Source organism: Triturus cristatus, chromosome 2_2 (genome assembly GCF_964204655.1).
Source record: "Triturus cristatus chromosome 2_2, aTriCri1.1, whole genome shotgun sequence".
In the NCBI taxonomy this organism is placed as follows: Eukaryota; Metazoa; Chordata; class Amphibia; order Caudata; family Salamandridae; genus Triturus; species Triturus cristatus.
Window position 1 is genome coordinate 1,004,232,839 of NC_140582.1, and position 27,847 is coordinate 1,004,260,685.

The window sequence follows — 27,847 nt, forward strand, 5'->3', positions numbered from 1 at the left end:
ACTATATCTAAGCATTCATTGTCTGTGTTTAATTCACTGATGTTTTGTTTCTCATTTTTTGTTATTTTTCTTATGTAAACCATTGCTAATGTCATCCAGAGGAGGTGGCAGAGTTTGGTTTCAGAACCAAACTAAGAAGGTATTGTCTATGATTTATTTAGGAGCTGACTCTGTGCTGTAGTAAAATGTAAAGCGTGATTGGTAGTCTGTCAGGAGATGGTTGGTATTAATTCAATCTTGTAATAAGCATACACTAACTTTTAACAATCTTAACTAGGAAGTACACATGAGTGATGGTCAGATAGCTCGGAAGATCATGGTCTAGAATGAGTTTCTTTTTGAGTGGAGTGCCTGACATCCTTTGAGAGCTTTCTGCGAAGATGCCTTGAGTGAGGGCACCTTGATGATGGCGAGTGATGAATGATGAGTGAGAGATGTGTGATGATGAGTGAAAGATGAGGGTGAATATCTTCTTCATTAGAGGAGGCTCTGAGGATGCTGCAGACCTTGGTGGGGTCTGCACAAGACAAGGGTTTGGAGAACTACCCTTGTGGGATGCAGCTCAAAGGATATTGAGTATGAGTAGAAGCAGGCTTGTTGTTGTCAATCGGAATTTCTGTATTTGTAGGTTTAGAGGGTCAGACAAGGAGCTGATGCAGTACTTGATTATCATCAACAAAGTGTAATCTCTCCTGGCGGGCTCTAATATGTTGCATCTAATACCATCAAAGAGATGGAAGGAGCTGAAGATAATTCCCCTGCTTGACCTCACAAGGATATTAGTTGTTTATTCCCAAACTCAAACCAGTTATTAACAACAGAACACTCAGCCATGGCAAACTAAATTACATTTTTGACTCTATAATCAGCATGAATAGAAGGAGGATTTAAGAGACCTTGCTTGCTGTTGAGAGTGGATTAAAATCCACGTTCTCTAACTTGTCACATCTCTTAAAAATTAACTAGGCCTCTCAGCCCAGCACAGCAGAGCTCCGGAGTAGACACCCCAAATGTAAATAATTCTCGAGGGCTGTAGCAGGATCTGCGCATTCTCAACAACCTCATGCAGTAGTGCAATTTGTTGTGTAGGTCAGTATATGGCACATCGTGTTTCGTATTGTAGAATATTTTTATGTATGAATGGTGCATTGGACATCACACATGTTGAAGTACAGCTAACATGGGCCACGAAACATATGTACCCGATTGTCATTACAGGCAATCAATGTTTAGTAGGCCATCTTTGATTCTATGGTGAAGGTTGGGCGAGTGTCTGATAATTACTCTGGTGTTGGTCATGGCATTTTCCTCTTCCTGTGATAACTGATTACTACACAATAGCAGGCTGGCTGATGCAGTGATATGGACTTCCTCATGAGCATAAGTAGATAGGAATTGATAAAACCAATAGGTCTCAAAGTGGAACCTCTTGGTTTAGCCAATGCTTTTGGGGGTAGATATCCACAATGAATGTGCACACATCACAGCAGCCACCCTTAAATGTGTTTGCTAAAACGTTGAATAACTTTGTGGTATACATACACACCCATTCGTGGATTATGGTATTGGTTAAATACATTTGCAAAATGTCTTCACACATTAAAAAAAAAACAATTATCATTACATGAACTAAAAATCATTGAGAATCAATCAACATTGCAACAGAGTCAAATTGAGGCACATCCATCTTCAAAATACCGAAAATAACAGTATGAGGGCCATATTATCAAGAACGGTGCAAATATTATCGCCGCTTTAGCGGCAGGAAACCGCCGCTAAAGCTGCGATAAGTGGCTTGATAATATGCCCAGAGAATTCCAATAGAAGCCCAGGTATTATGTCCTGGGCTTCTATTGGAATTCTCTGGGGCATATTATCAAGCCCCTTATAAGTGGCGATAATGTTTGCGCCATTCTTGATAATATGGCCCTTGGTCTCATGTTGTGTTCATACATTGCGCAACATCAACACATATTCAACCAACATAAACGCCCAGGATTCATATACAGAAACGAATGAAAGGACCCGATAATAATTTAACAATCCATATAATGATTATTATCGCTGATCTATGAGCTCTCACATTTAAAGTAACTGAACCCCAAATACAAGGCATTTCATAGTGCAGACCATGATTTCATTCTCATGCCTTTTAAACTTACTTTTACTGTTTTTTTAAAATTATTCTTCAACCTGCTTCTCTGATCATAGCAAGCCGAAGATGTCTTATCCAAAGGTTGTGCAAAATTGGACAGCCACATAAGATATGCTCAAGCGTCTCCCAATACATGCAGCAGAGAGGGCAGCATCTATTTTCCCTAACAGTATCCCTCCATTGACCTACAAATTATTAAATAGTAAGTTTAAAAGATGAAAGCATAGAAAAATGTTTCTCAGGCTAGCCATCAAGTTGGCATATAAACACAGCCATACTCATTCACTGCACATGTGCAAGTAAGCTGTGCTGTCCTCAGATTCTGAACAAGGAAGGTTTCTGAATAAACATGCCCAAGATGCATCTGACACAGAAGGGGACCCACTGGTAAAGGCCAGTCATGTGACACCCTTGTGACCCCCAACCTTTACACCAAGAGCATGAAATCACAGGAAGCATAAAAAGTACTATATGCACAGCATGAGCAAGGCAAAGCACCAGCTGATACCACCTAATGGCTGTGTCTCCCAACAGTAATAGCTTCTTTAATAGAGAGAAGGAACACCTATTCATACACACTGGATGGAAAAGGAACACCTACAAGCATTAGGCAAAAAATTAAATTATACATCACGTACAGTAATCTTGGATTCACTCCAGCAATCTGTTAACAATCACTGTCCTCATGTCTCTACAGTTGCATGCCCCATTTGGTTGGTCAGGTGGTTTCTTGGCAGGCATCTACCTTAGACCTTTCTCCTGGTTTCTTTGTACTTTTAGATTGATCCGTTGCCTGGGTTGAATGTCCTTAATCCATGGTTATCTGTTTTGACTTCCAATATTCCTTCTTTTTCTTTCTCATCCTCCACCGAACCACAATTTTCTCACTACCACGTGTCCATACCATTAGCACCTTGCCCTTGTTCCAGATATTCCCATTGCTTTCTCCCAATTAGTCTCCTTTGTTAAACATAAGGGGCCCGATTCACAGAACTAACTTAAGACAAAATCCTAAACTTACTACTTTTGGTATTCACAGAAGTTAGGATTTTGTCTTAAGTTTGTCTTAAGTCTGTCTTAAGTCTGTCTTAAGTTTGTCTTAAGTTTGTCTTAAGTCTGTCTTAAGTCAGTCTTAAGTCAGTCTTAAGTCTGTCTTAAGTCTGTCTTAAGTTTGTCTTAAGTTTGTCTTAAGACAAACTTAAGACAAAATCCTAACTTCTGTGAATACCAAAAGTACTAAGTTTAGGATTTTGTCTTAAGTTAGTTCTGTGAATCGGCCCCTGTAATTGGTGTAATTTAATGTCTTTCTTTTCATTGGTATTGATGTAGTATTCATGTGTTTTAAGGTTTTCATTGAATCCAAATAAAGTCTTGACATTGAGAAATATCCTACAATTCTACATTCCTACACTTCTGAAAATATAATAGTCCAAATGTTTGAATCTACCTCTGTAACACATAGGACATGCGAGGGCCAAAAAACATGAACATATGAAATGAGTTACTGATGTTTGGATAAAATAGACTTTTGTTTTTCGGCCAGGAGCTGGATTGCACCTATGGCAACCTAGGAACCCTCTACATTTAAAAAAACTGGAGAACAAGGGGAATCCCGAATGGTGTGGCCATCACATTTTCTTACCAAGATAGCAATGTAAAAATGACAAACGTTGAGGAAAATTACATATTTTCTGCATATCTCTATGAGGGAAAGTTCCAGAATCTGTGACAAATAATGAAAGACCTACCACCAACATTACAATACTTATTACAATAAAAATGGTACCCCCTTTGTGTCAACAGGAAAGGTCCAAAAATACACTGTTGAAGTGTCAAAAGTATAGCTTTGAATTAAAAACATTTTGGCAAGTATGTAGCTGTGCTATTTGAGGCCATAGTCAGCCTACATGGAGGGAAGCAAACAAACCATATACATCTCAGAAAACTGAATAGCAGGCAGAATCCAGGGTCATGTAGCTCACTTCCCTGCAAACATGAAACTTTGAAAAAAATTATTGTATTTCTGCACATTTCTGTCAAGGAAAGTTAAAGACTCTGTGAGAATGTCAAAAGTCTGCCACCCAGTGTTCCTACACTACTCATGATAAAAATGGCACCCAACACATGTGGGTGGACCTATCACTTAGGAGAGAAAAGACCCTACAAAGGCACTGTCAAAAGGTGAAGATTGTTTCTTTCAATTTATATTGATTTTTAAAAAATTATATATTTTTATTGTTTTTTAGACAAACAAAACAAGTGCATTTTCTATCAAAGATAACCGTACATTCAGCATCATGTTATGTAAATAAAATTCTCTCTGGAGAAAATCTCCTGCTTCCGGTTATGCATTAGAAGTTATGGAAGCTACTGTTCATAATATATTGTCAACTCTGAAAGCATCATAACATCAATCAAAGACTCTGATAATAACGTCTCCATCAGTGTCATATGGTTGCAATAATCCATTTCTCAATGTATCAAATAATACGAAATGCAATCCCATTCCCTCCCGCTTATCCCCCCCCCTCCCTAATGGCATAACAATGATTTGTAAACAACGTTACATGACAAGTCCTAGTTGTGTCAATAGCAAGCGTGCCCACCACAGTAATTCAAAAAGCCAGTCTGTATTGTCAGAGGTATTGGCATGATAGAAAGCATTGTAGCCGTCCCCTCAAGGAGGTGTAATCCCTCGATGAGGAGTCTCCAACCCTGGTGTGCTCGAGTCTTAGTCAGTGTCAGTGTCAGTGTGAGGTGTTGTCTGCAAGTGTACTAGCGCCTCCCAGGACCTCGCCAGCTCTATCGCCTTATCACTTTTAGCACGGGTTGCCAGCTGAAGTCTCGTGGTTCCCTCGCATTCTGCCCATTTAAGAAATAAGGTACGCAATCTATGAAAACTAGGGCCCTTCGTGGCCTTCCAGTGAGCTGTTATTTCCCTTTTCGCCAGTAAAAGCCCCAAGTCTATAAATCTACTTGTTATCTTATTCCTAGAGGTATAGGGGAACCAGTGCAGCAAACAGAGGCCTATGGTGGGATCTAAGTCCCTGTCTGTAACAGCATGCAAAAGAGCAACCACCTCTTCCCAGAATGTGCCAAGTTGAGGACAATTCCACAGCATGTGAAAGAAATCCGCTCCTACCGTACTACAGACTGGGCACATTGCTGAAGTCACATTAAAATATTTATAAATTTTTTCAGGTGTAAGGTATGCTCGATGAAGAATAAAGAAATGTATCAGCTGGAAGCGTGTGTTTCCATGCACGTTCCACCAGTCCCGCCCGTGCCTTTTCAGGAATTTTATCACCTAAGTCAACTTCCCACCGCCGCCGGAGCGTTACTAGTGGGGTCAGTCCCTCATTTGTCATTCGGCGATATAAACAAGTAACTGCCTTGATGGTGCCAGCAGCTAGGACTACATACTGACAAACCATGGAGGTGGGCGGTTTCCTGAGTCCCATTTTCCAATGCGCCTGGATGGCCGTTATGAGTGCTAGGTGTAATAAGTAGTCTCCTCAAACCAGTTCATATCTGTCTTGTAATACCTCATATGGAATCACGGAGCCATCTTCATACAGATCTATGGTGGTCAACCCCCTCTCCACCCAGTCCCCCAGCGCCGCCCAGTTACCGCCATGCAGTAGAGCACTACATACCGCCACTATTTGTGCGCGTCTATTCCAGCAGAGCTTAAACGTCCCCATCTCTCGAGTCAGAGAAGAGGCTGGGAGTGGTAATTGCATTAGTAGTTTGGAAAGCATTTGCCTAGCTAGCTGATTCCTATCCCCATCATCATCACTTCGGAACGATCATGCCACCGCCTGAGTAAGCCACTGTTGTTGAGCCGCCAAATAATACAATTCAAAATCAGGTACTGCCAATCCACCCACCTACCGCGGCCACATTAGCGTATTAAGAGCCACTCTCCGTCGTCCCCCAGCCCAAAGAAACCGGACCATCATTGACTGGTGTTGCTTAAAAACCGATGCTGGGAGCCAAATCGGCAGTGTTCTGAAATAATACAACAGTCTGGGGAGCGCTACCATCTTGAGAATGGCCACTCGTCCAGCTACCGAGAGTGGGAGCGTACCCCAAAACTCAATACAACCCTTAAGTGCTCTAATGGCCCACGTTACCCTCCAATAGGTCAGTTTGGGTGTGATATATGCGAGTGCCAAGGTACGTAAGACATTGTCTCTCCCATCGCACCTCCTGCGTATATTCTCAGCCCCCAGACTGCAGCGCCGCAGGGAACAGGCAAGTCTTTGTCCAATTTACCTTCAGACCGGCAACTTTGCCAAGGTCTTCCAATAAAACCTTCGCGCCACTAAGGGCACCCTCTACAGCTGCCAAAAACAGAAGGAGATCATTAGCATATAATGCGATATGATGAGTTTGCTCTTGTACTCTCAACCCTGAATAGTGCAAGCCCGTCCTAGCACGTGCCGCCAGCGGCTCCTTGGCCAGGGCGAACTGCAGTGGAGAAAGGGGACAACCCTGTCTCGTCCCTCAACCCACTGAACAAGTGTCTGATATCATCACTCCCGTCTTCACCCGCGCTGTGGTATGCCTATACAAAAGAGATGTCCAATCTATAAAACCATCCCCCAATCCAAATTGCTGCATAACTTGGAACAAATATGGCCATTCCAAGCTATCAAAAGCCTTTTCAATATCTATCGCAGCAGCCAAATGCGTTTCAGAGCGCGCAATGAAATTCGTTTTATTTATGTATTTCTTTATATTACTCCAGTTGGCCGTGAGCCGGAGTTTACTACCCCCCATCCAGCACCTCCCCCGCCCCGCCCTACCGCCCCACGGCACTCCCTGCATGGGGCGCTACTCGTGCTCAGGCCTCTCCCTCTCAATGCCCCGCAACTTTTGATCCACCCTCTCTAAATCTTGCAATAGCACTCTACGCACTCCCAACTTATACGTTATGCAATGTCCCCATACCACACTTTTGAAAGCGTCCTGCTACACCTTTAGCGATCAGGCAGTACCAGTGTTATTCTGAAAATAATCAGTAATGCCAGTTCCCACCATTTCGTGAAATGCTTGATCTTCCAGCAAGTCTGGGTTCAAGCGCCAAGTTGGAATTTTGGGACGATCAGGCAATAAATTCACACGTATTAATAATGGGTTATGGTCAGATAGTGTTCTAGTTAGGTATTCGTTATGCTGTACTACATTATGTATGTCAGGAGAGCAAAGCATCACATCAAGTCGAACATGGAGGTCGTGTATGGCAGAAAAGAACAAATAATCCCGGGCAGTCAGGTGTCTATCAGTCCCCATCTATGCTGCCATTCCCGCCTGATCCTTGAAAGAGCATGAGTCGGTGCGTCCGGGAGGGGAGGATGAGATCTATCCAAGTGGACATCCGTGACAGAGTTGAAATCCCCACCCATGAGCACTGACCCAGTGAAGAATAGAGCAAATTTGCAGGGTCCCGGAGCAAGTCTGACACTGCACGTAGGGCTTCGTTCCTCTCCCTCACTGTCTGGGAAGCGCTGGGTGCCCTCAAACCGACAGGATGCCGCCGTGGCCCTCGTCGGCGCTGTGGCAATCGCCTCAGGGGTATACCAGTTCCAGTGTCCCCAGCTGGTCTCTTGCCTGTCTTATATGTTTCTAGCCAGTCCCATGCCTCCGACGGATCCTCACAAAAGTGCGTTGTGCCATCCTGGATAATCCGCAATTGGGCCGGAAACATCAGTGAATACTGAAGTCCCTCATCGCGGAGAGCCCTTTTGACAGCTAGAAAAGACGCACGGCGGCTCTGTACCTCCAGCGTATAATCCGGAAAGATGGAAACCTTGCTGTTATCCACCGTATATGGCCCGGCCATGCGCGCTGTCTGCAGAAGGTGATCCCTATCCTTGTAGTGAAGGAGCTTGGCCACCACTGGACGCGGAGGGCAACCCGGTGCCAGAGGGCGGGCCGGAACTCGATGAGCCCTTTCCAGCATGTAGAACTGCGTCAGCCCCTCCGACGCTACCTTGTCACGGAGCCAATCTTCCAGATACTGGACCATGTTGGACCCCTCAATTCCCCTTGGAAGGCCCAAAACTCGGATGTTGTTCCTCCGATTTCTCCCTTCGGCGTCCTCTGCCCTCTTCTTCAGCACAGAAAGTCTGTGGGTGACGTTTCCTACCTGATCAGAGATGGTCTTCTGCGCCAGCTCCAGAGTCGCATGGGAGGTTTTGGCCTGTTTCACTCTGTCTGTTTGCCAACTTGGCATACTTGGCCCGCAGCAGCCCTAGGCCCACCGACACTGTTGCAATGTTCTGATGTAGGGCCTCCCTTCTATCAGTAATAGCCTGGAGTATTCGGGCCACTTGCTGTTGCACCCCGGTGTCCCTTTGCCCTTCAGGAGAAGTTGGTCGTTTCTCCTCCTGCCCCACGTCGTCTTGATCCGGCGGGGCCGTCTGAAGCTTCCCTCTAGGCTTCCCCATAGCACAGCCATGAATCAGAGTTGCGTCTTCAGGTCAGGGCACTCCCCACTTGCAGCGTTGCGCTCACAATAGCAATCTCCCACTAACACCCCATCGATACATAATAAGGCATTATTGGGCCCACAACTACTGATTTGTCGGGCACTCGAGTCCACCTACTCGACCAGAAGGGCAGCGGAAATCCCAGCCCGCAGTGTAATCCAATCAAACAAACAGGCAGTGTTCCAGTACTAGATCCAAATGTCCCGGAGGCCGCCAGTCTTCCCATGATATTGTTAGGTAGACCGGAGCTTATGCGCAATGAACCAGCTCGGGTTCTTGGAGTGCCCAGGCTTTTAGCTGCAGCGATTAGACCCCATGGGTAACAGTATGGAAGGCCCCTACCATTTCCAATGCGAAGCCCAACAAAGGGTGCGTGTGGCAACACTCACCCACGAGCATCCACGATGCTATCAGGACTCAGATGGGGGGCCTCCCGTGCAGCAAGGAGGCCGTCCCAAGACACCCCAGGATCAGCGTCCTTCGAGTTAACCACTACCGCCCCAGAAAGCGATCGCACAAGGAGCCCACCACGAAGAACAGCGGAGCAGGATCACAGGCCGTCACCATTCTCTGCTCTTCCGCTGCTGGGGCATATACAGGCACTTGGCTTTCAGCAGTGAGCCCCCCACGCACTCAGATCATCTCCGGTCGGGCCCGCAACCCTCGTTAAAGATCTGGTATCTTCTCCTCAGCGATCCGCGTCAGCTCACCCACGGCGGGTTATAACTGTGCAGGGCCGCCGCCGCTTTCACGCACCTCAAGTCAGCAAAGCAGGTTGCCGCGATGTCCTCTTCGAGGCATCGTACCACGACTGGAGCAGTCCGCAACGTTCAGTACCGCCGGGCCTCAAACGGGGCCCCCGTGCAGTAAGCTGGGCTGCCAGCCCAAGCCAGGAAATACCGCCGTACGTCGGCGACGATCGCCGTCACTTGGCCCAATCACCACCGCCTCCTCCGGCTGATCTTGTCAGGGGATCACCGCAGGGAGCAGCAGACTCTGGCTTCGGGTAATCTCAATCTGTGCCACAGCCGCCGCAATAGTAGGCTCAGGCACTCGCTTCCCAGCCGCTGGACTCCGTGTGTCCCAAGCCGGGGTCACGGGACAGCCCCTACTTGTTCCTCACTCAGGCCGGTGCCATCTTGCCTTCCTCGGCCTGCGGTCCCTCACGGCCGCTGCCGCAGCCACACACCTCAATTTGGCCGGAAAAGGGCCGCAATCAGCCCCTCAGAGTCCCACACTGCCGTGGGAGCGCTCCGCGTCAACCTCCCGGGCATGGGACAGTCGTTAGTTCGGATAATTCACGGGGCCGGCGCAGAGCTCATGCGTCTGCCTCCATCAGCCTGCAAGCCACGCTCCCCTTTCAATTTACATTGATGCTTGGAATGTGGGAAGCTGTGGTATTTGGGCTCACTGTGTGCTGGCACCTGAGGGATCTAGGGAGTTTTTAATGCACAATATGCAAGTAACACCAATTTGGATCCACAGGATCTCTACTGTTAAACAAGTTTCAAGGTTAGTAGAGAATTTCATAGATGCATTTTGATCCAGAGACTTGATATTGTACCTTGATATTTTCATCATCTCCTATAGAAAGTGACTGGAAATGTTGTGTTTTTTTGGCATACTTTAAATGTTTGCAGAGTATTCTGGGTAAGACAACAGGCAGGGATCCACACTGGTCACACCATCCTGAATTTCCCCGGGTCTCTAATGTTCAAGGTAGGGAGGGTTCTGAGGGTGCAGGTTGAATGATTGAAGCCATCCCCCTTGGAAAGTGAGTAGAAACTTGCATAATATTGACATCTACAAGTGTTATAAATGGCATTCCTGGTTGGCTGAGGTATGAACCCAGGCCAGGCGGGAACCACCACTCTAGTTAGGGTAAGCTAGATACACACTAAAAGATAACCTGTGCTCACCATCTGGTGGCTTGCCACAAAGCAGGCAGGCTCATCTAAAGAGGCAATATGCAAAGTATGTGTGCAACACACTCATACAGCAACACAATGAATACACCACAATAAGACCCCACACAGATTTAGAAAAACAGATTGTTATATTTTGAACATTACATGACCAAAATGACAAAAAATCCAATAAGTAGAAGTCAAGATACTCGTTTTTAAAGAATAAAAAGAGTTCTAGCGCTTAGAAGCAATATGTGCGAATGGGGGTTATCTGGTCATACCGGACCGGGACAAAGTCACAAGTTCAGGCCAACCCCAATGGAGTACGGGTTGGCTACAGGGACTCACTTGGACCCCCAGAACCCAGTACCTTTGATCCTGGGGAACAATCTTCGCAGCAAGACCTGGTATCGTCTGCTTTCAGTTCGCAGATGCTATGCAGCGAGGCTTTGCGCAGCTTCATGTCATCCAGCATCAGATCCACGAGGTGTGCAGCGAGGCTCTTCAAGGCTTCGTGTTGTCCAGCGTCAGTCCCCAAGAGCTGTATGGCAAGGCTTTATTGGGGTTCGCATTTCATCAAATTGTTTCCTATGTTGCAAGCATCTGGGTCTACTCCCAGTGAACCAGGCACAGGTGCAGGGGTAGAGACTTTGATATCCCTGAGTCTCAAGCAACAGGAGGCAAGCCAACAAGCCGTGGAACACACTTATGGTGAAGGCAGAGTCTAGCTCTCCATCAGCAAAGTCAGAAAGCAGTAGGCAGCAGGGCAATAAGCAGAAAAGCAGACCTTTCGGATGAGCAGTTCAGTTGAGTCCATCAAGAAGCACAGCAGTTCTCCTGGCAGTTCTTCAGTTACAAGTCCAGTAGTGTTAGATTTACGGGGTCAGAGACCCAGTACTTATACCCAAAAATGCCTTTCATGTGGGGGTGACTTCAAATCAAAACTCTGAAGTGCACAAGTATCTTTTTCAACCCAGTCCTGTCAGCAAGGCTATCAGCACAGGGGGCAATCAGTCCTTTGTGTGTGGACAGGACACTGACTATTCAAGTGAAATGTTAGCCCCTCCCTTCCATCCCGCCCAGGCAAGGCCATCACAATGTAGATGTATGAAGATGGGTACTCAGACACACCTATCCTTCCTGTGTTTTGGGTGTCTGGAGGGAATGCACAAAGTATAGCACTCACCCCAGACATGTGTTGGAGACACTGTCAGGCAAACAGTGCAGTAAGTGCAGAGAAATGTCCACTTTCTAAAAATAGCATTTCTAAAGCAGTAATGTTAAATCCAACTCCTCCAGTAAGGAGGATTTATCATTACCATTCCAAACATATAAAAAATGAAAAGGCTACTCCTCTCTGATCAGGAATTACAGCTTTAAAGTATATTAAGGAGTTCACAATGCAAGCCTATGAGAGAAGTAGGCCTCACAGTAGTGAGAAATGAAATTGGCTTTTAGTCACTACCTGGGCATGTAAAATATAATGGTACATGTCCTTCCTTTTACATACATAGCACTCTGCCCTTAGGGTACTTAGGGCCTACCCTAGGGGTGACATATGTAAATAAAGGGGAGTTTGGCAAGTAGCTTTAAATGGCAGTTAGAAGTGGCAGTAAACTGCATACAAAGGCACTGCAGTGGCAGTCCTGAGACAGGTTTGAAAGGCTACTTCTGTGGGTGGCAAAATCAGTGCTGCAGCCCGCTAGTAGCGTTTTAAGTACAGGCCCTGTGTATATGGCAGGTTTTATTCAATGGGGTGGAAATGCGTTGAAGCCAAGGATACCTGACTTACCTCCAATTGTCCTCAATGCCCATGGTTGGGAGAATTCCACTGATTGCCAATCCATGCCAGGCCAAAATATGTTTATCATATCTTTGTGGAAAATGAGAGAGAAATGGGATTTAAGTGGAGTTTTGACCAATGGGCCAGCAGAGAGAGGGGTAAAGCTCCAATTTTGCCTCCCCTGGGCAGAATGATTCTCTTTCAGCAGGGGTTGTGATTTTAGCCCGATGTCAGGATGGGTACCCGGGTGGTTTAGTGTGGACAGATTTGTCTGTGCTCTGGGGAGTGCCACTGATGAAAGCCCTAAACTCCAATGATTTTTACATAAATAATCCTGGGTTGGGCTATGTACCTACTTAAAGCAGAGAGGGTTAAAATGCCCTCTGACAAAGAGTGTTCCTCAAGATATAGGTGCATGCTCCAGTTGGTCACAAGGATGGATTATTCTACAAGAGGAAGAGCAACAGCATCACCAGTATATAGCAGGATAGTCATCCCTCTTACCGGCAACCCAGGAACTCTACCACATAACTATTCCAGATGACATTCAAGTATTTCATATTAAATAGAGAGTAAAGGCACCTTCCCCATTGTGAATGGTTTAACTCCTTCTTTGGAGAGCTGGTAACTGTTCAATGCTTTGCAACCAAATTCATGTTTGCAAATCATTGATACTTTGCAAATCGCAATTTGGAAGGGAAGCCCTTAAATGATCTTTCCAAATTGTGATTTGTTATGCATCTCTACATCTATTTTGCAATTAGGTAACCATTTATCGATATTCAAAATGGGTTTAATACTTAGTAAAATGCCATTTAGTGGTCACAAAACCTGTGATTTAGGAATCACAGTATTTACAACTCCTAAATATTTTAGTACATCTGGCCCATAGTCCGAAAGAATCAACAATACAGCTACTGCGGCTTAATAAAGTTGTTCCACCAAAAAGGTTTCCTTTAGCTTCAAGAACCAGTGATATGTGCACTATCCTAACATCCATCTTGGAATTTTTCAGACTTGGATCAATATTGTCATTCCCGTTTCCCACATCCCGAGCACAAGAACCAGTGTCAAAGTTAAAAAATCCATGACAGAAAGTGGAGCACTTACTGTCCTTGATATGCTCTATGTAAACCACGTGTCCAACAATACCACATTCTTCTTTGCATTTACAATGGAACAGAAATCAATGAACATGGGTCTGCCCTTCCTCACTTTCCCAGGATTCCTAAAAAATAAACATTGTTCGCCTTCCACTTTCCTTTACAAACACTCATTTTGAGATCATATCTAAACTTGCACCTTTGGAGGTACATTTTATGTCTTTGTGTACACACACCTTCATCTAAAATGCAACCCGGCCATGCTGAGCTTTGTGTTCATTCTTCATCCCTTCAGACACAGGAAAGATGATTTCAGTATCACACTTATGGGAGTTGTGCAGTGTGTCCACCACATTACCTGCAGCACCTCCTTAAGCAACAGACCATTGTCCACTACTCTCTGCACAAAGTATTTGACAACCCTATTCATCCATTCAGAAAAGCCAGTGACCTCAGGTGAATAAACAGCAGTTTTCTGGTGGAAAGTTGTCAAACTCGCCAGGAAATTCTGCATTTCCAGAGAAGAAAACTAGAGCATCTTGAAACTGATTAATGCAAGAAATTAGGTTATTAGTTGTGAAGGATGTGAGTCCTTCACATGTAATAAGTCCACAAATGTCTTGTTTTTACTGGTAGCCAAGTACCCCAATGTAGCAGTTGACTCTCTCAGGGTAAGGAAGCAGAGTAATCCATCACCTCCACAGGGGAGATGGTGTGGGCTAATACCCCAGCTCACTGGTACACAAAAACAACACTCAATACACATACACATACAAATTGCAAATCAAGCATTATGTTAAGAAAATGTGTCTTAGAGGCTTTCTTTAACTTTTATTATGCTGCTAGTGCAACTTTCGAAGCTACCAACAGGGTTCCCCATGCTCCAGAGCTGATGACCATAAAGCTCCAGCTCCAGAAGTGATTGAAGCCAAGCAAATTGTCTCCGGGGGTCATGACTGAATTCCCCTGGGAGACAAAGGGAATCATTTTTCCTTATATCTACTGATGGGGCTCCTGCACTCCTTGCAAACCTCAGTGTTTCCAAAACATTAGTGGTGCCCCTGCCCATCCTGCAGCCTCCACAGCACACAGGATATGCAAACTAAAAGCCCATGCAAGGGGGACACTCCTCAGGTCCAGCTGATCAGGCCCCTTTTATCTATGATGTACTTTCTTTTCTTCATGAAGCGGCCTAGCCAATTGCAGGGCACCTATGTGTCAGTTGAGTCAAGGGTCAGTCCATAAATGTCTTCAGGGGTCATAAGGGGCACAGGGCTGTTGGCTTTAGAGACCCATCATTGTCCTGGAGGTCAGCTGGAGTCAAATTCCCAAAGTCCATCATTGCAGGGGTATCAGATGGCTATTTCTTTTGGCTATTTCTTCGGCATTTCTTTGCCATCGTCGCTTGCAAGTCCAGTATCTTCTCATCAGTCTCTCCCATGTGCAGGTTTTATTCAATGGGGTGGAAATGAGTTGAAGCCAAGGATACCTGGCCAATCTTATGGTGCCACATTATGCCTTTAATCCTGTTGCAACTCTCCTATGCAGCCTTCAGGAACATTCCAAGAAGGTGAGATCAAGTTGTCTGTGGGAAGAGCTTCCCTAAGATCCTCATCTTTGCCTCAAGGTGACAGTGACTCAATCCCTTTCCATCAGAACTTCAAAGTGAGACCCTCCTTTCTTTGGCTCCAGAGGTCTGGCTCTCTTGCATTGTTTCTGAGGGCCTGGCCTATCCCAGCCCAGGTGGAGTGGGACAATCTAACTAACAGATGTAGATTTCATCACCACACCTTCTTTTGCCAGGAACTCACGCACTGGTAATGGCTCTATTATATGAGGAGGGTCTAGATCTTCCTTCTGGTGAGCAGATCATTTAATTTGGCCCAGTAGAGGGGGACAGAGGTCTGAAATCTGATTATGAGCTGATTTAGGGAAATATGACTGTTAGACCTGAAAGCTTTAGGGTGGTCTTCCCACATGTGTTTTGCCTTCTCCTCTCCAGTTTTTGCTCAAATTCGATTTTTTGGGCCTTAGGACTCTGTGTAAATTACCACTGCTAACCGGTACTAAAGTGCTCACTCTTTAAAGTATAGTACAGTCTCTAGTAAATTGGTACTGCATGTACCCAGGACATGTAATTTGAATACTACTAATGGGCCTGCAGCAAGTGTTGTGCCACCTGCCAAGTAGCTGTGTTAGAACGTCTGAAGCCTCCTGTTGCAGCCTGTGTAATGTTGAAAACAGCCATTTCGCCCTGGCAAAATAACCCATTTGCCTGGCCTAAACCCTTCTTTTAATACTTCTAAGTCACCCCTAAGGTAGACCATAACTTGGTTGCTTTTTTATCTTTGACTTTTTTTCACAAGGACAACGTAACTTGTTATTTTCTCCCTATCCTGCTTCTTCTCGATACCTACAAATTCCTTAAAATGCATGATCAGAAACGAATCGATTTATGGCTAATAATAAGCCTGCTTATTTTGTTTCTACTTTTATTTCAGAGACCATATGAAATTCATTCAACAACGCCAATAGATGAGATTCTAAACATGTTCAAAATCGAAAGAGTACACTACTCTTCTACATGGTGCAAGAACATGGTGGAATTACTAAAAAAGGTAAGTGAAAATTGCACGATCATTTTAATTGAATACCTTCATAGGAGACTACGATATTCACTACAGAATAATATAAAGCAGTGCCTACATTTCAACATGCTACAAACACATTTTGTTTCCATTTGTTACACATGTTTATACACTGTATTGCAGAAACATGTTTACATGTAAGCTACACCTGAAAAATCCAGGCATGTGTGCCTTTGGGAAACATGGGGAAATGTTCCAATTTATTTACAAGTTGCAGGCTATATGGGGCAAAGGGATCTTTTGAGGGGATTCACAATTTAACAGATGAAGAGCCTGATGCACAAAGGGATTTTGTGGTTGCAAAGCTTACATTCTACAATATATCGCGCTTTTCAAATGCAAAAGGTATTTTGTGAGTCAGGTAAGCCTTTCTAACTCACAAAGTACTATTTAAGACCCCTCGAAAATTCAAAGAATGCCTCTTCTCCTTCCAAGTTGCACTGGTTGGTGGTGGCAATTGGGTTATTGGTTGAGAGACGTCAAAACCCTTCTTAAGCACCAACCACAATCCTTTTCAGGGTGAATCACAAAAGTCACCAAATTAACCTGTAAACAGTAATAAAGTGAAAACACAACACCATAAAAAAAAAAAATCCAAAACCAATTTACAGACTAGAGTACATTTTATCTAATAACCTGACACAAAAACAGGTCAAATCCAATCAGTACAACCAGAGATGTGCAATTTCAAAGTTTTTGGCTGGTATAGTGCCTAACAACACAAAGCACCACTCACGGTCATCTGGTCATGCTAGACTGGGGGAGATCACAAATGTCATGGAGCCGACTGTGATGAAGTGCTGGAAGGATTCAAGGACCAGGTTAGTCTCAGAGAAAACGTTACCTCCTAATAGTCTGGCGCAAAGAGGTCCATTTGCCGAGGAGAAGGCTGTGAGCAGCAGAAGGGGCACTGTGGATGATCATCATTGTAACGCGAAGAGCAGGCCTGGCATCATAGATGGTTGTCACTGTAGTGTGAAGATCTGGTCGGGCATCACAGACGGTCATTGCTGGAGCTTCACATTGGCGGCCACCGTGGACTTTTGTAACTGTAGAGCGGAGTGCAGATGTCGACTTGCCAGCTGCCGCTGGCGATTGCTGTAGTGCAAAGAGTCTGATTCACCAGAGCTTTGCGCTGGTGGTCATCGTAGCCTGTTGTTTCTGTAGCGTGACGTGAGGATATTGTGTTGCCAGTTGTCTCGGGCAGTCTCTGTAGCATGAAGAGTCTGGTTCACCAGAGCTTTGCGTTGGTGATCATCAAGGAGGCAGAGTCTCGGCATGGCCAGGCCCATTTGTAGTCATAAAGTGCCCAAAACATCAGGGTTTTTCCTTTTCCTGAAGAGAAGTGCACTCTGATGATAGCCAGGGGTCTAGAGCTGGGGAGGCATCTTTTTGGTATCAGGAAGAGGACACCTAGACTCTGGCAGGTGGTTCAGTTGCAGTCTAGGTATGTCCAGTTGAAGGAGGTCAGCTTGACAGTTTCAGGGACACCTCGGGAGCTTGTTAGGCCCCTGTAGCTCAGAATAGAGGTCAGCCTTTGGAGTCGCTCAGGTTAGCCTGGGTTGAAGGAATAAGGACCAGTCTTCCTTCTCAGAGGGCAGGGAGGCCTCAAGCAGCAGAGTAGTCCTCTGGGGAACAAGTCAGGCCTCAAGCAGCAGAGCAGTCCTCTGGAGAACAAGGCAGTCCTGCTCTGTAATGTCCACAGGTCCAGGAGTGTCCTGAAGAAGTGGTTCAGGAGGTTCAATTTTTATACCTTGTGCCAGCCTTTGAAGTGAGGGTGACCTCTTGGCTACCCCCAAATCTGCTTCTGAAAAGTTATTCCTTTCCCCTGCCAAGGCTCAAGATAATTCTGGGATGATAAAAGACTTGTGTCAGATTCCTTTTTGTGTGTGCTGGAGGTAGGCCATTGAAATGTAAGAGGGGCAGGAAAAAACTCCACCCCACCCATCCTGGCAGGATGGTCCACCCTGCCAATACTCAGTCCCCCATTGTCTGACTGCATGAGACAAATATACAAAGATCAAGAGCTAAACTATTCAGAGGCATGTGATCCAGGACATAGGCACTGGGTATCAAATAGTTAGGACAAAAACTGCCAACTTTCTAAAAGTGGTATTTTCAGATTTATGACTTAATATCTGACTTTACCATTAAAGAGGATTTTAAATTACAATTTCTTTGTGTCCAAACTTCACATTCCTATCTGTTCGCAATCAAAAATTAGTACTTATTAAATGTAATAAGGTATATATAGACCTTACAGTGGTGAAAAACATATTTAGAAGTTTTTCACTACCAGGACATGTAAAACCTAAACACACATGTCCTACTTTATAAATACATCACACCCTGCTCTTTTGGCTGTTTAGGGCCTGCCTTAGGGATGGCATATGGTTTAAAAAGGAAGGTATAGGCCTGGCAAAAGGTTTATTTTGCCAGGTAAAAATGTCAGTTTTTGAACTGCTTCACACGTTGCAATGGCAGGCCTGTGACATGTTTTCAAGGGCTACTTAAAAGGGTGGGACAATGAGTGCTGCTGGTCCACTGGTGCCATTTAATTTACATGACCTGGGCACAGGTAGTACCATATTCTAGGGACGTACAAGTAAATAAATATGCCAATAAGATGTACACCAATTGTATCATGTTTTATGAAGATCACAGCAGTGGCAGAGTGCACAGAGACCTAAGGTCAACAAAAGCGAAATTCAGAAAATAGGAGAGGTGAAGAAAAAAGGTATGATTGAAGACCACACCAAGGATGACAGGTCTAACAAATGGCATAAATGGATTATGACTGCAATTGCAGTCACAAACCGTTGCTTCCATTCCGACCTCTTAAAAGAGGTGGAAGCCATTCACAAAGTGAAAGCTGTTCATGTTAGACAGTGTCCACTTTCTGAATGCTCATCGAACATACCACCAGTTTTGTGGACCACTGTATGCTACGCCCCAATGTCTTCTCTAAGCACACTGGTCCTTGAAGGGAGAGGATGGAAAGAAAAACTAAGTAAAATTCATGTTAGTTAATTAAGTAGCACTAAGATAATATTAAAGTCATGAAACAACACAAGAAATCCATGAACCAATTTAGTAATATAAACAAACAAAATGATAAGCAAAAAGTTAAAAATGACTTTTCCATGATATAAAGCCAACTGTGATTAAAAAGGGGTTGGAGAGGCCTAGCAAGACTAGCTGGTCAAAGTTTTACCTTGAGATTTAGCCTTTTTTCCGAAAGTCAAACTTGTTCGATACGGCAATAAGTACAGTAACCAGTAAGGCTCCTTCGCAGTTAGATAGTTAAATCTGGTGTCTTGCTGAGGTCTTCAATTATGATACTAAGCCGCAGAGTAGGACAAACTTCAAAAGGTCGTGTCTTTCATAGGTATCCTAAGTACCTTGTCTCAGTCTCCAAAGTTCCAATAATGACTTTACTCAGTATTCAAAAATCTGCTAGTGGTTAGTGCTATAGATTCCAAAATTCCAGGGACCAGGTCTTACTCCATGAGGGCCTACTGCATTGTCCAGTGAAGTCCAATCACAAATGGTCAGCTTGTTCTTTGATATGCAGTACACTTTGTTTATCCTTATGTCCTTTCAGCTACCAGGAGACCACCCACCCTACCTTTAGAGAGCACTTCCAGTCCCTCGTTACAACTACAGAGCAGATTTTACTTTCTTTCCATTGTTAGATTTGGCTTTTTCAGCGAGTTCACCTCCAGACTTTTTGCTTTTTAGCCTCCTGTTTTTGACCCTGTGTTTGTTGGCAAAAGGACTCTGGGCTCTTTACCACTGCTGATCAGTGCTAAAGTGCATATGCTTTCTGGATAAATTGTGTTTATGGATTGGTGTTTCCAAGATTGGCTATTTGATTTACTGGTAAGTCCCTAGTAAAGTACACTGAGTGTACCAGGGCCTGTAAATCGAATACTACTAGGGGGCCTGCACCACTGATTGTGCCACCCACATGAGTAGCCCTGAAAAGGTATCCCAGACCTGCCACTGCAGGGTCTGCACACATTTTTAAAACTGCCATGTCAACCTGGCAAGTGCACCCACTTGTCATGCCCTAACCTTCCCTATTCTTAAATGTAAGACACCCCTCAGGTAGGCCCAAGGTACCCCCATGGGCAAGGTGCAGTGTATGTGAAAGATAGGGCATGTACTGGTGTGTGTGACATGTCCTGGTAGTGAAATACCGCCAATTTCATTTTTCAATATTTAAAAGCTATCTGTCCCATAAGATAGAATGAGAGATAGAAGAATAACGTTTAGGCTCTCTGAACTCAGAATTTAATAACACATGTTTTAGTGAAGACAGTTTTTAAAGTGTGTGTTGGAAAATGCCACTTTTAGAAAGTAGGCATTTTCTTGTTTAACCATTCTGTGTGCCACTGCCTGTTTGTGGATTGACTGTCTGGTTTTGGAGTGACAGGAGCTGTAGATGAGCATTCATTGGAGACAGCCACTGCGGGGGTTGAGGTGTGCCTGGCCCTTCCTGGATGACTCAGAGCTGAGCTGAATAGACCTTGGCTGCATTTAGAGTAGTGGGAGGAGTTTTCCTTGCACCTGAATAGGGTCTGTCTCCCTTGCACATTGCTGTCTCCAACTCCTCTGGTCATACTGCATCAGTGAGGACAGAACTGGTTTGGACTGGGCTCAGAAATCCATGCACAAAGAAGAAAAAATACAAATTGGTGTATAAGTGGAGGACCTTAAACCCCAGAACGTTAGATTACTTCTGGACTGAAGAGGAACCTTTGCTGTGCTGTGTGGGGTTGGCCTGCAGTTGCTGATTCTGCCAAGGAAAGGACAAAAACTAAAACCTTGCTGTGAACCTGCTTGAAGAAGAATCTCCAAGGGCCTGTGTGTGCTGGCCTCCTGTTCTGAAGTCTCAGGGACACAAATACTTCACCCCCACCTCCCCTGAAATCTGTTGCGAACGTTTCCAAACTACCAAGGCAAACCAAGTCTTAGAAAGTCTACTTCCCACCCCTTAAGTGGAATTTGCTACTGCAGATTTCTCCACACTTGTGCAAAGAAATCTGCAGCAGTAAATGCACTTACACCTGCAAGGAGTCCTGGCAAGTGTGAAATCATCTGTATGCATACAGTTGAAACTGGCTTTGCAAATGGGCTCCATAGTACTTTGGAATGTAAATAGGAGGAACAATAAACCAACTATAACAAGTCAAGCCTAAGTATGTGCATATCTCTCAGTAATCAAACTGGCTAAATGTGTTACAATTTCCCAAATGAGTTGTGCAAGGTTATTTGCCTGATAAGTATCTCTGTGTTACAAATGTTGATCTTGCTTACATTTTAAACCAGGATATTTTATGCATGAGACGTAGGAGGTTCGTGCCATGTATTAAATGTGTTAATTTATTTGTGGTTAAATACAACACAAACATGGACCAAGGGTGTTTCAGAAGTTCCAAGTCATAAGAACAAAGTAAAAAGATATAAATATAAAAATATATGTGATCACTGCCAGAAAAATGTCAGCAGACATAGTAGTGAGTTAACAATTACGAAGGAACAGAAATATCACCCAAAAAAAAAGAAAGGGAAACCAATGAACCTGTCAATGAAAAACCAAGTGAACTGTGGTGAGCAGAGAAAGGTTCTGTGACTGACACAGTTAGGCCAAGTTAATCAATAAAAAGAAAATCACATGTAAGAGGGGAACCGAGAGAAGCTACAAGCTCATAGTAAATGAAGGAAAGAGATAATAACTGTGTTAGAGGATCATTACAGGAAGTCATAGGAGATCTGATCAACTGACCAATAAAACATCCCTGTGCTCCTCCCTCACAGTGAGGGGGTTGTAGCCCTTGGTTGCACTAGGTTTTGTGACCTAGAGGAGATACCAGATGATGAAGCATGCCACCTCAGTAGGTGATGGGATTCCGTCCGTTTAATAGGACTCCCCCTATGTTTGAGTAGGAAGTGTAAGATTGTACTGATGGTGCTTTAGAGCCCTGCATTGCGCTCTATAGACCCGTGGATCTTCTGTTTTTTATGTTTTGTTATACACTTGCTATATGCATCGTAATTTGATACCCCACTTTTATATGCACTGCATGTGAGGTGGCTGTATAAATCGTGATGTGAATTCACTTACTATATAAATAACAAGATCTATTATAAGAAAACAAACTCTTACTTTAGAAGTTTGTTTTGAAAAAAAAAAGTTTGAAAAGGCCATCAAGTTTTACGGAGCTGTCCGTCAAACCTTTTCTACATTGATAGGTAAGGGTGGTTCCCTCCAATGTACAGTGATCTTCATGCCACTGGAATCAAGCTATCCTGGCTGAAGAGGGGTGAAACCCCGAAACCGGTCCTAGGATGCTTGTTTCCAGTCCAGGGAGGACCTAGCTTGGCAGTTCTGGCTGGACTGTTCCCATGAGGCACAGGGTCAAGACTGATTTGCATATGGCTGGGTTCAAACTGGAATGGCATGGTGAGCAAAAAAACGATGGGTTTAGGCCCAGATCTCTGTACTGGGGTGAAAGTATGACATTGTTCTGCATTCTGTCCATCAACTGTTGCTTTTGCTTGAAATTTGGATGGCGTACGAAAGTCTACTGCTGTAAAGTCTTCCTCCAACTTGTCTGTATTCACCCTGTCCGCCAAACCCTAAGTCAGGCCTTCTTTCTAAAGTAGTACAGTGCATGAAAAACAATGGGTTGTAATGCTTCCCTGAGCAATTGCCAGTGATTAGACTACTTGTAAGCATTCGTTCCATCACCATTTGGGTGTTTGATTGCTAGTAGTAGAAGAAATCTGCTGCTATAATTTGAATATTTTATCCCTTTGTATCCAAAAAATCAGAGGATGTCAACATTTTCTCTGATATTATTAATTAGATTGTACAACCAGATTTGCAGAGTCAATTACTGCAAGCATGTAAAATTTTAGGAACCCTCTTACTTTTTTGGATGTTCTGCCACATAGAGGCAATCTCACTTATTATTAATAATTTGAGATAAAATATTTTGGGAGGGAAAAGGATGCAATCAGATACTACCAAAATGTACATTCAAATTGATTACATTTGTCAGGGGCTTAAACATTGTGGGTGGAACAGTGTTCAAGCTATACTGCTAAGAATGTGAATAGAAAGGGTGCATTGATTCCCTTCAGCTACCTATTGCAGGATTACTGATTACACACAACCCAGTATTTTAAATGCCTGTAGCTAAAACATGCCTGGCAGGCAGAAATAATAGAGATGGAAAACCTCCAGAAATATGCTCCACTTAAATGAAGGCTCCTCCGGGGGGAATTAACTTAGAAGACAGTTTCATGGGCCTATAAGACTATCCTAACCATTGTCCCTGACACCCTGATGAAACTAAAAGAAACCTGGGGAAATGAAGTGCGTGAACTAGACTCCACAGACTGTGAAGCAGCCCCGATGCACCCTAGAGAGTTGTCAATTAAAACTTGCCTGCGTCTTATTCAATTTTTAGTCCTCTATAGAGTTTACTATGCTATGGCTCACCTCCACAGAATTGGTAGGGCCACTGCACCCAACTGTTTGAGAGGGGGAGACGAGATAGGGTCCTTTAAGCACACATTACGGCCATGCTCCGAGATACGTGTTTACTGGCATAAGATAGTTGAGGAACTTAACAAGATACTAGGAGTCCCCACAGAAGTAGACGTACCCAGAAGCAAGATCCTCTTTGGAAATCTAGGTACGCTACTGGGTAGCCTCTGAAACACCTACCCTACAGGAATGGACGCGGGGAATGGACCTATACATGGCGGCAGAGAGCGTTACCTATCAGGCAAGAGGCTGTCCAGGACGTTTCGTAGGGTGTAGGGCCCCTGGCTTAAACATTATAACCTTTATGTACATGGGGATGCCGGGAAACAGCCTTTACAATGAGTTTTTTACCTTGTTGTGCCTTTACTACGCATTTTTTATCACGCAAATTGTCACCACATGCCTGACTTTACAACGCATGCCTTTACCATGGATTTAAGATAAGTTGGGGGTGTGGAGGGTCTCCCCCCCACAAATACATTGTTTTTATATATAAAAATAATGCGTGATATTGGCATGCATTGTAAAAGCATGTTCATGGTGAAAACATGCGTGGTAAAAAATGCGTGGTAAAGGCATACAATGTCTTTACCTGCATTGTACCGTCGTACAACTGGGGATGCCACGTAATACTCAAACATGTAAGGCCTCTGAAGGCCAGGGCTTTAGCGTGTTGAAACTTGTACTGCCAGATAATGGCCACTTGGGTCTAAACTGACTATGTCCTGTATTGATGAACCACCAAAGGCTCCGTATGCTCTACCCTATGTTGCTTTGTTATTGAATAGGTTGCTTGATGACATGACATGTTTAAAGAGAAAATTGAATACAAATATTTTTTAAACAAAAGAATGTGAATAGGAAAAAACATAAACATAAGATCAGGCTTGAATGTAAATCTCAGCCCCTTATTTTGCTGTGTATTTCTATTGTAGTAATCTTGAATTCAAGGGGAAAAATAGTTAGACTCTCTTTTACAGAAATTAATCGCTCCACTATCCATACCCAAAACATCAATTTTCTCTAAAAACAGCGGTGTTGTTAATATACGTAATTCATCAGCCCATTCATTTTCCACTTCAGCAAATATTGTTCCGTTTTTTATTTCTCACATGTTCTGAAAGAAGAGTAATCGTTAATTAATTTGTTTAAAGTGTCCTTGCAATTGAAATGATACGCGAAACTGCTTCTAATTTCACCACTTCACGATTCTGCTTTTGCAATTTAAAATATCCGAGTTCAAAATATTTATTCCACGTATAATTTATGCGTGTTTAAGGCGAAGGAGCACCGTCTTATGCAGACTGTGCTGGTATTTTAGTAGCTCAATAATTGCACTGGTGATGTCAGATCATATTAATTTTCCTTTCGAATGGTTTGTTCATGGTATGCATGTTTCATGGTTCACTCCTATAGATCATAAACGCTTTGTATAACTGAGATGGTCTAGTTTATTCCAGTTTCATTTTCCTCCCATTGGTGGTTGGCAGAAGGGGAGGGACCCCAAGTTCCTCTAGATCTTGCATCTTTGGATTCCCTTCAGCATCAACACACACTGGATTACTCGAAAAGAGGGGCAGTATGTCCGTGTGGGTCACATCTTGCAGATCTGAACACAGGAGTCTGCCCAAATTCAGAATGACAGCTCCTATTCATCCCAATTGAAGATGGTGATCTGATTGGGAGACGTTGCGACAGTCTGCTCTAATAATTCATTCAGATTAGTGTCCACAAAAGTACTAGCTGAAACACAGCAGGTTCTCTTATAGTTGTGCAAGTGTGGTGCTCCTACTTAAGATTAGTTTGGGGTGACTTTATATTAAATCAATTTATTTGCGACTGCCTCGGCTAAAATTAATGTTGTGTTTCCTTTTTGTTCTTTGTTGTATTAGATTGAAGCTAATTTATGATTTCTTCTTCTCAAGACCCTAGAAATACTATTATATTTCATTGGAGCGTACTTGATAGGAGGATTTTTGTTTTAAAGGAAAAGGACTGGGTATTGTCTCTAATACTTTTGTCTACTTAATCCCTACCTTATGTTTTTCATTATTTGCTGTTGCTGATGCCTCTTGCATCCTTAAGGAATTTCCAGATAGAAGCAATTTCACCTCTGCTCTGGACTCTAGTAGCTTTCCCAGAGAGCAGCCAAATTCATTTAGGTTGCTTGCTGTTCTATGTTGTGTAGGCATTAATAAGTCTGGAGTTGCTTCTGAATTTAAGAGGTCATGCTGTCTAGATTATGACAAACTGGGGGATACAAGTAAAAGGCACAATCAGATCTTGATATATATACAGAGATAAATCTAAAAACAGTGAATATTTATCTATGTGGGTTAAAAATTTGGGAAAAATAAGAACAACAATATTATATGTTAATTGTAAGACGTGTCAGCCTTAGTCTTCCCCCAAACATTTTGTCTGTTTCCCTCATGCTTTTGAAGAAATTAGTTTTTGTTGGCCTTAGTACTCTGTGCACTTTACACCTGTAAACCAGTGCTAAAGTGCTTGTGCTCACTCCTCTTCACATGGTAAAATTGGCTTATACCTGATTGGCATATTTAGTAATTCAATGTAGAGTGGTACACCATATACCCAGGGTCTGTATATTAAATGGTACTAGTGGGCCTGCAGCACATATTGTGCCATTCACTTAGGACGCCCCGTAAAACATGTAACAGGCCTGCCATTCCAGCCTGAAGGCAGTTTTAAGCTGCCAATTCGACTTGACAATATAAACTTCTCGCTTAGCCTTAAACTCCCCTTTTATTGCATGTAAGTCACATCTAAGGTAGGCCCTAGGTAGTCCATAGGGCAGGGTGCATTGTAATTAAAAGGTTGGACTTGAACTGCTAAATTTTCATTTCCCAATTGTGACAAACTCCTAAATTTATGTTGTGAGGCCTCCTGTCCCATTGGATTGCCTTATAACAATTAATAAGTGCTAATTTTTGACCGGGGACAGATACGCACTTCATGTTTGGCATTTATGAAACTGCAATTAAAAATTATCTTTAATGTTAAAGTCAGATTTTAAATTGCAATTTTGAAAAGGCCACATTTAGAAAGTTGGCATTTTTCTGCCTGAGCCATTTGGCACGTGCATCCTACCATGGGTCACATGAATGGGTGTGGCTGGCAGTTAGGTCTTTCTGAATTCCTCCCAGACAGCCAAAGAACAGAGGGATTAGATGTGCTTGAATGGGCCATCTGCTGGCAGAATGACTTAGGGGGCAGAGCTGGGCACAGTCTCACTTGATACTGAATTTGCTGTGATCGGCCTTCACACAAATGGCTTATCACAACTGCATTGTTCCAACAGCCAGCTTGGAGCCAGGGCTGGAGAGTCAGGAAATTCTAAGCACTTCAAAGAGAGACCTCTAGAAACTTCTCCTAATGTCAAAGACGGCACAAGGTATAAAAATAGGGCCCTCAGACCAACTCTACAGCTCAATTTCTGGACTTGCAGAAGGACTCTCAGAGGACTGGCAGCTTCTTTGGTCTGTTGTTTAATCCACAAGACTGCTTTACTGCACCCGGAAGCACTGTTTTGCTCCGTGGAGACTGCCTTGCACCCTGAAAAGGCCTGCTTCATCACTTGAACCCAGGACACTAAGGTGACTGCAAGGGCTAGTTGGCTGGCCTCCTATTCAGAGACACAGGCTCCCACCATCTTGAACCTGCACGTGGACCCAGCCTGAGTCCTCCAGTCCTAGGCTCTTGGTGGGGGTGCTAAAAGTGCCCAGATATCAAAAATCCAAAATGTGTAACTTAGAAAAATTTTACTAAAAAATGCTATGAGAACCAAGGGGAAAACAGAACCAACCTGCTTGTCAATCCACCGGGGGTGCATCTCTGTTCAGCTTGACTATGCAGTAGCTCCAGCTATGTTCTTCTCCAGAGCAGCAAATCCTGTTGAGCGGTCCTTTGCCAAAGAGGTATCTGGCTCCTGGAACTCTCGTAGGCTCCAGCCTCCTGCCTCATCCCACAGGATATTTTCGACTTCCATAAAACTGACTAAGTCTAAATGCAGAAATATTCATTGAGACTTCATCCAGTGGCTCCCCAAAGGTGACGCAGCTTCCTCGGATACCACCTGTAGCCTTGCCCCGGTGAACTTTGCCTTTTCAGAACTTTTTTTGGGAAATACTTCTAAGTCCGAACATAAGTGCTGACATGGTCCAATTCAGTTC

General features: G+C 43.9%; 1 protein-coding gene across 1 annotated transcript in view; it reads left to right on the forward strand.

The window, feature by feature from the left end:
* STK32B (serine/threonine kinase 32B) overlaps positions 1-27,847 on the forward strand; it is a 1,850,878-nt gene that overhangs the window by 1,470,240 nt on the left and 352,791 nt on the right. Inside the window, exon 8 of the mRNA XM_085642433.1 lies at positions 15,947-16,063. Within this exon, the coding sequence (XP_085498559.1) occupies positions 15,947-16,063 (117 nt within the window). The remainder of the gene's footprint in view (positions 1-15,946; positions 16,064-27,847) is intronic.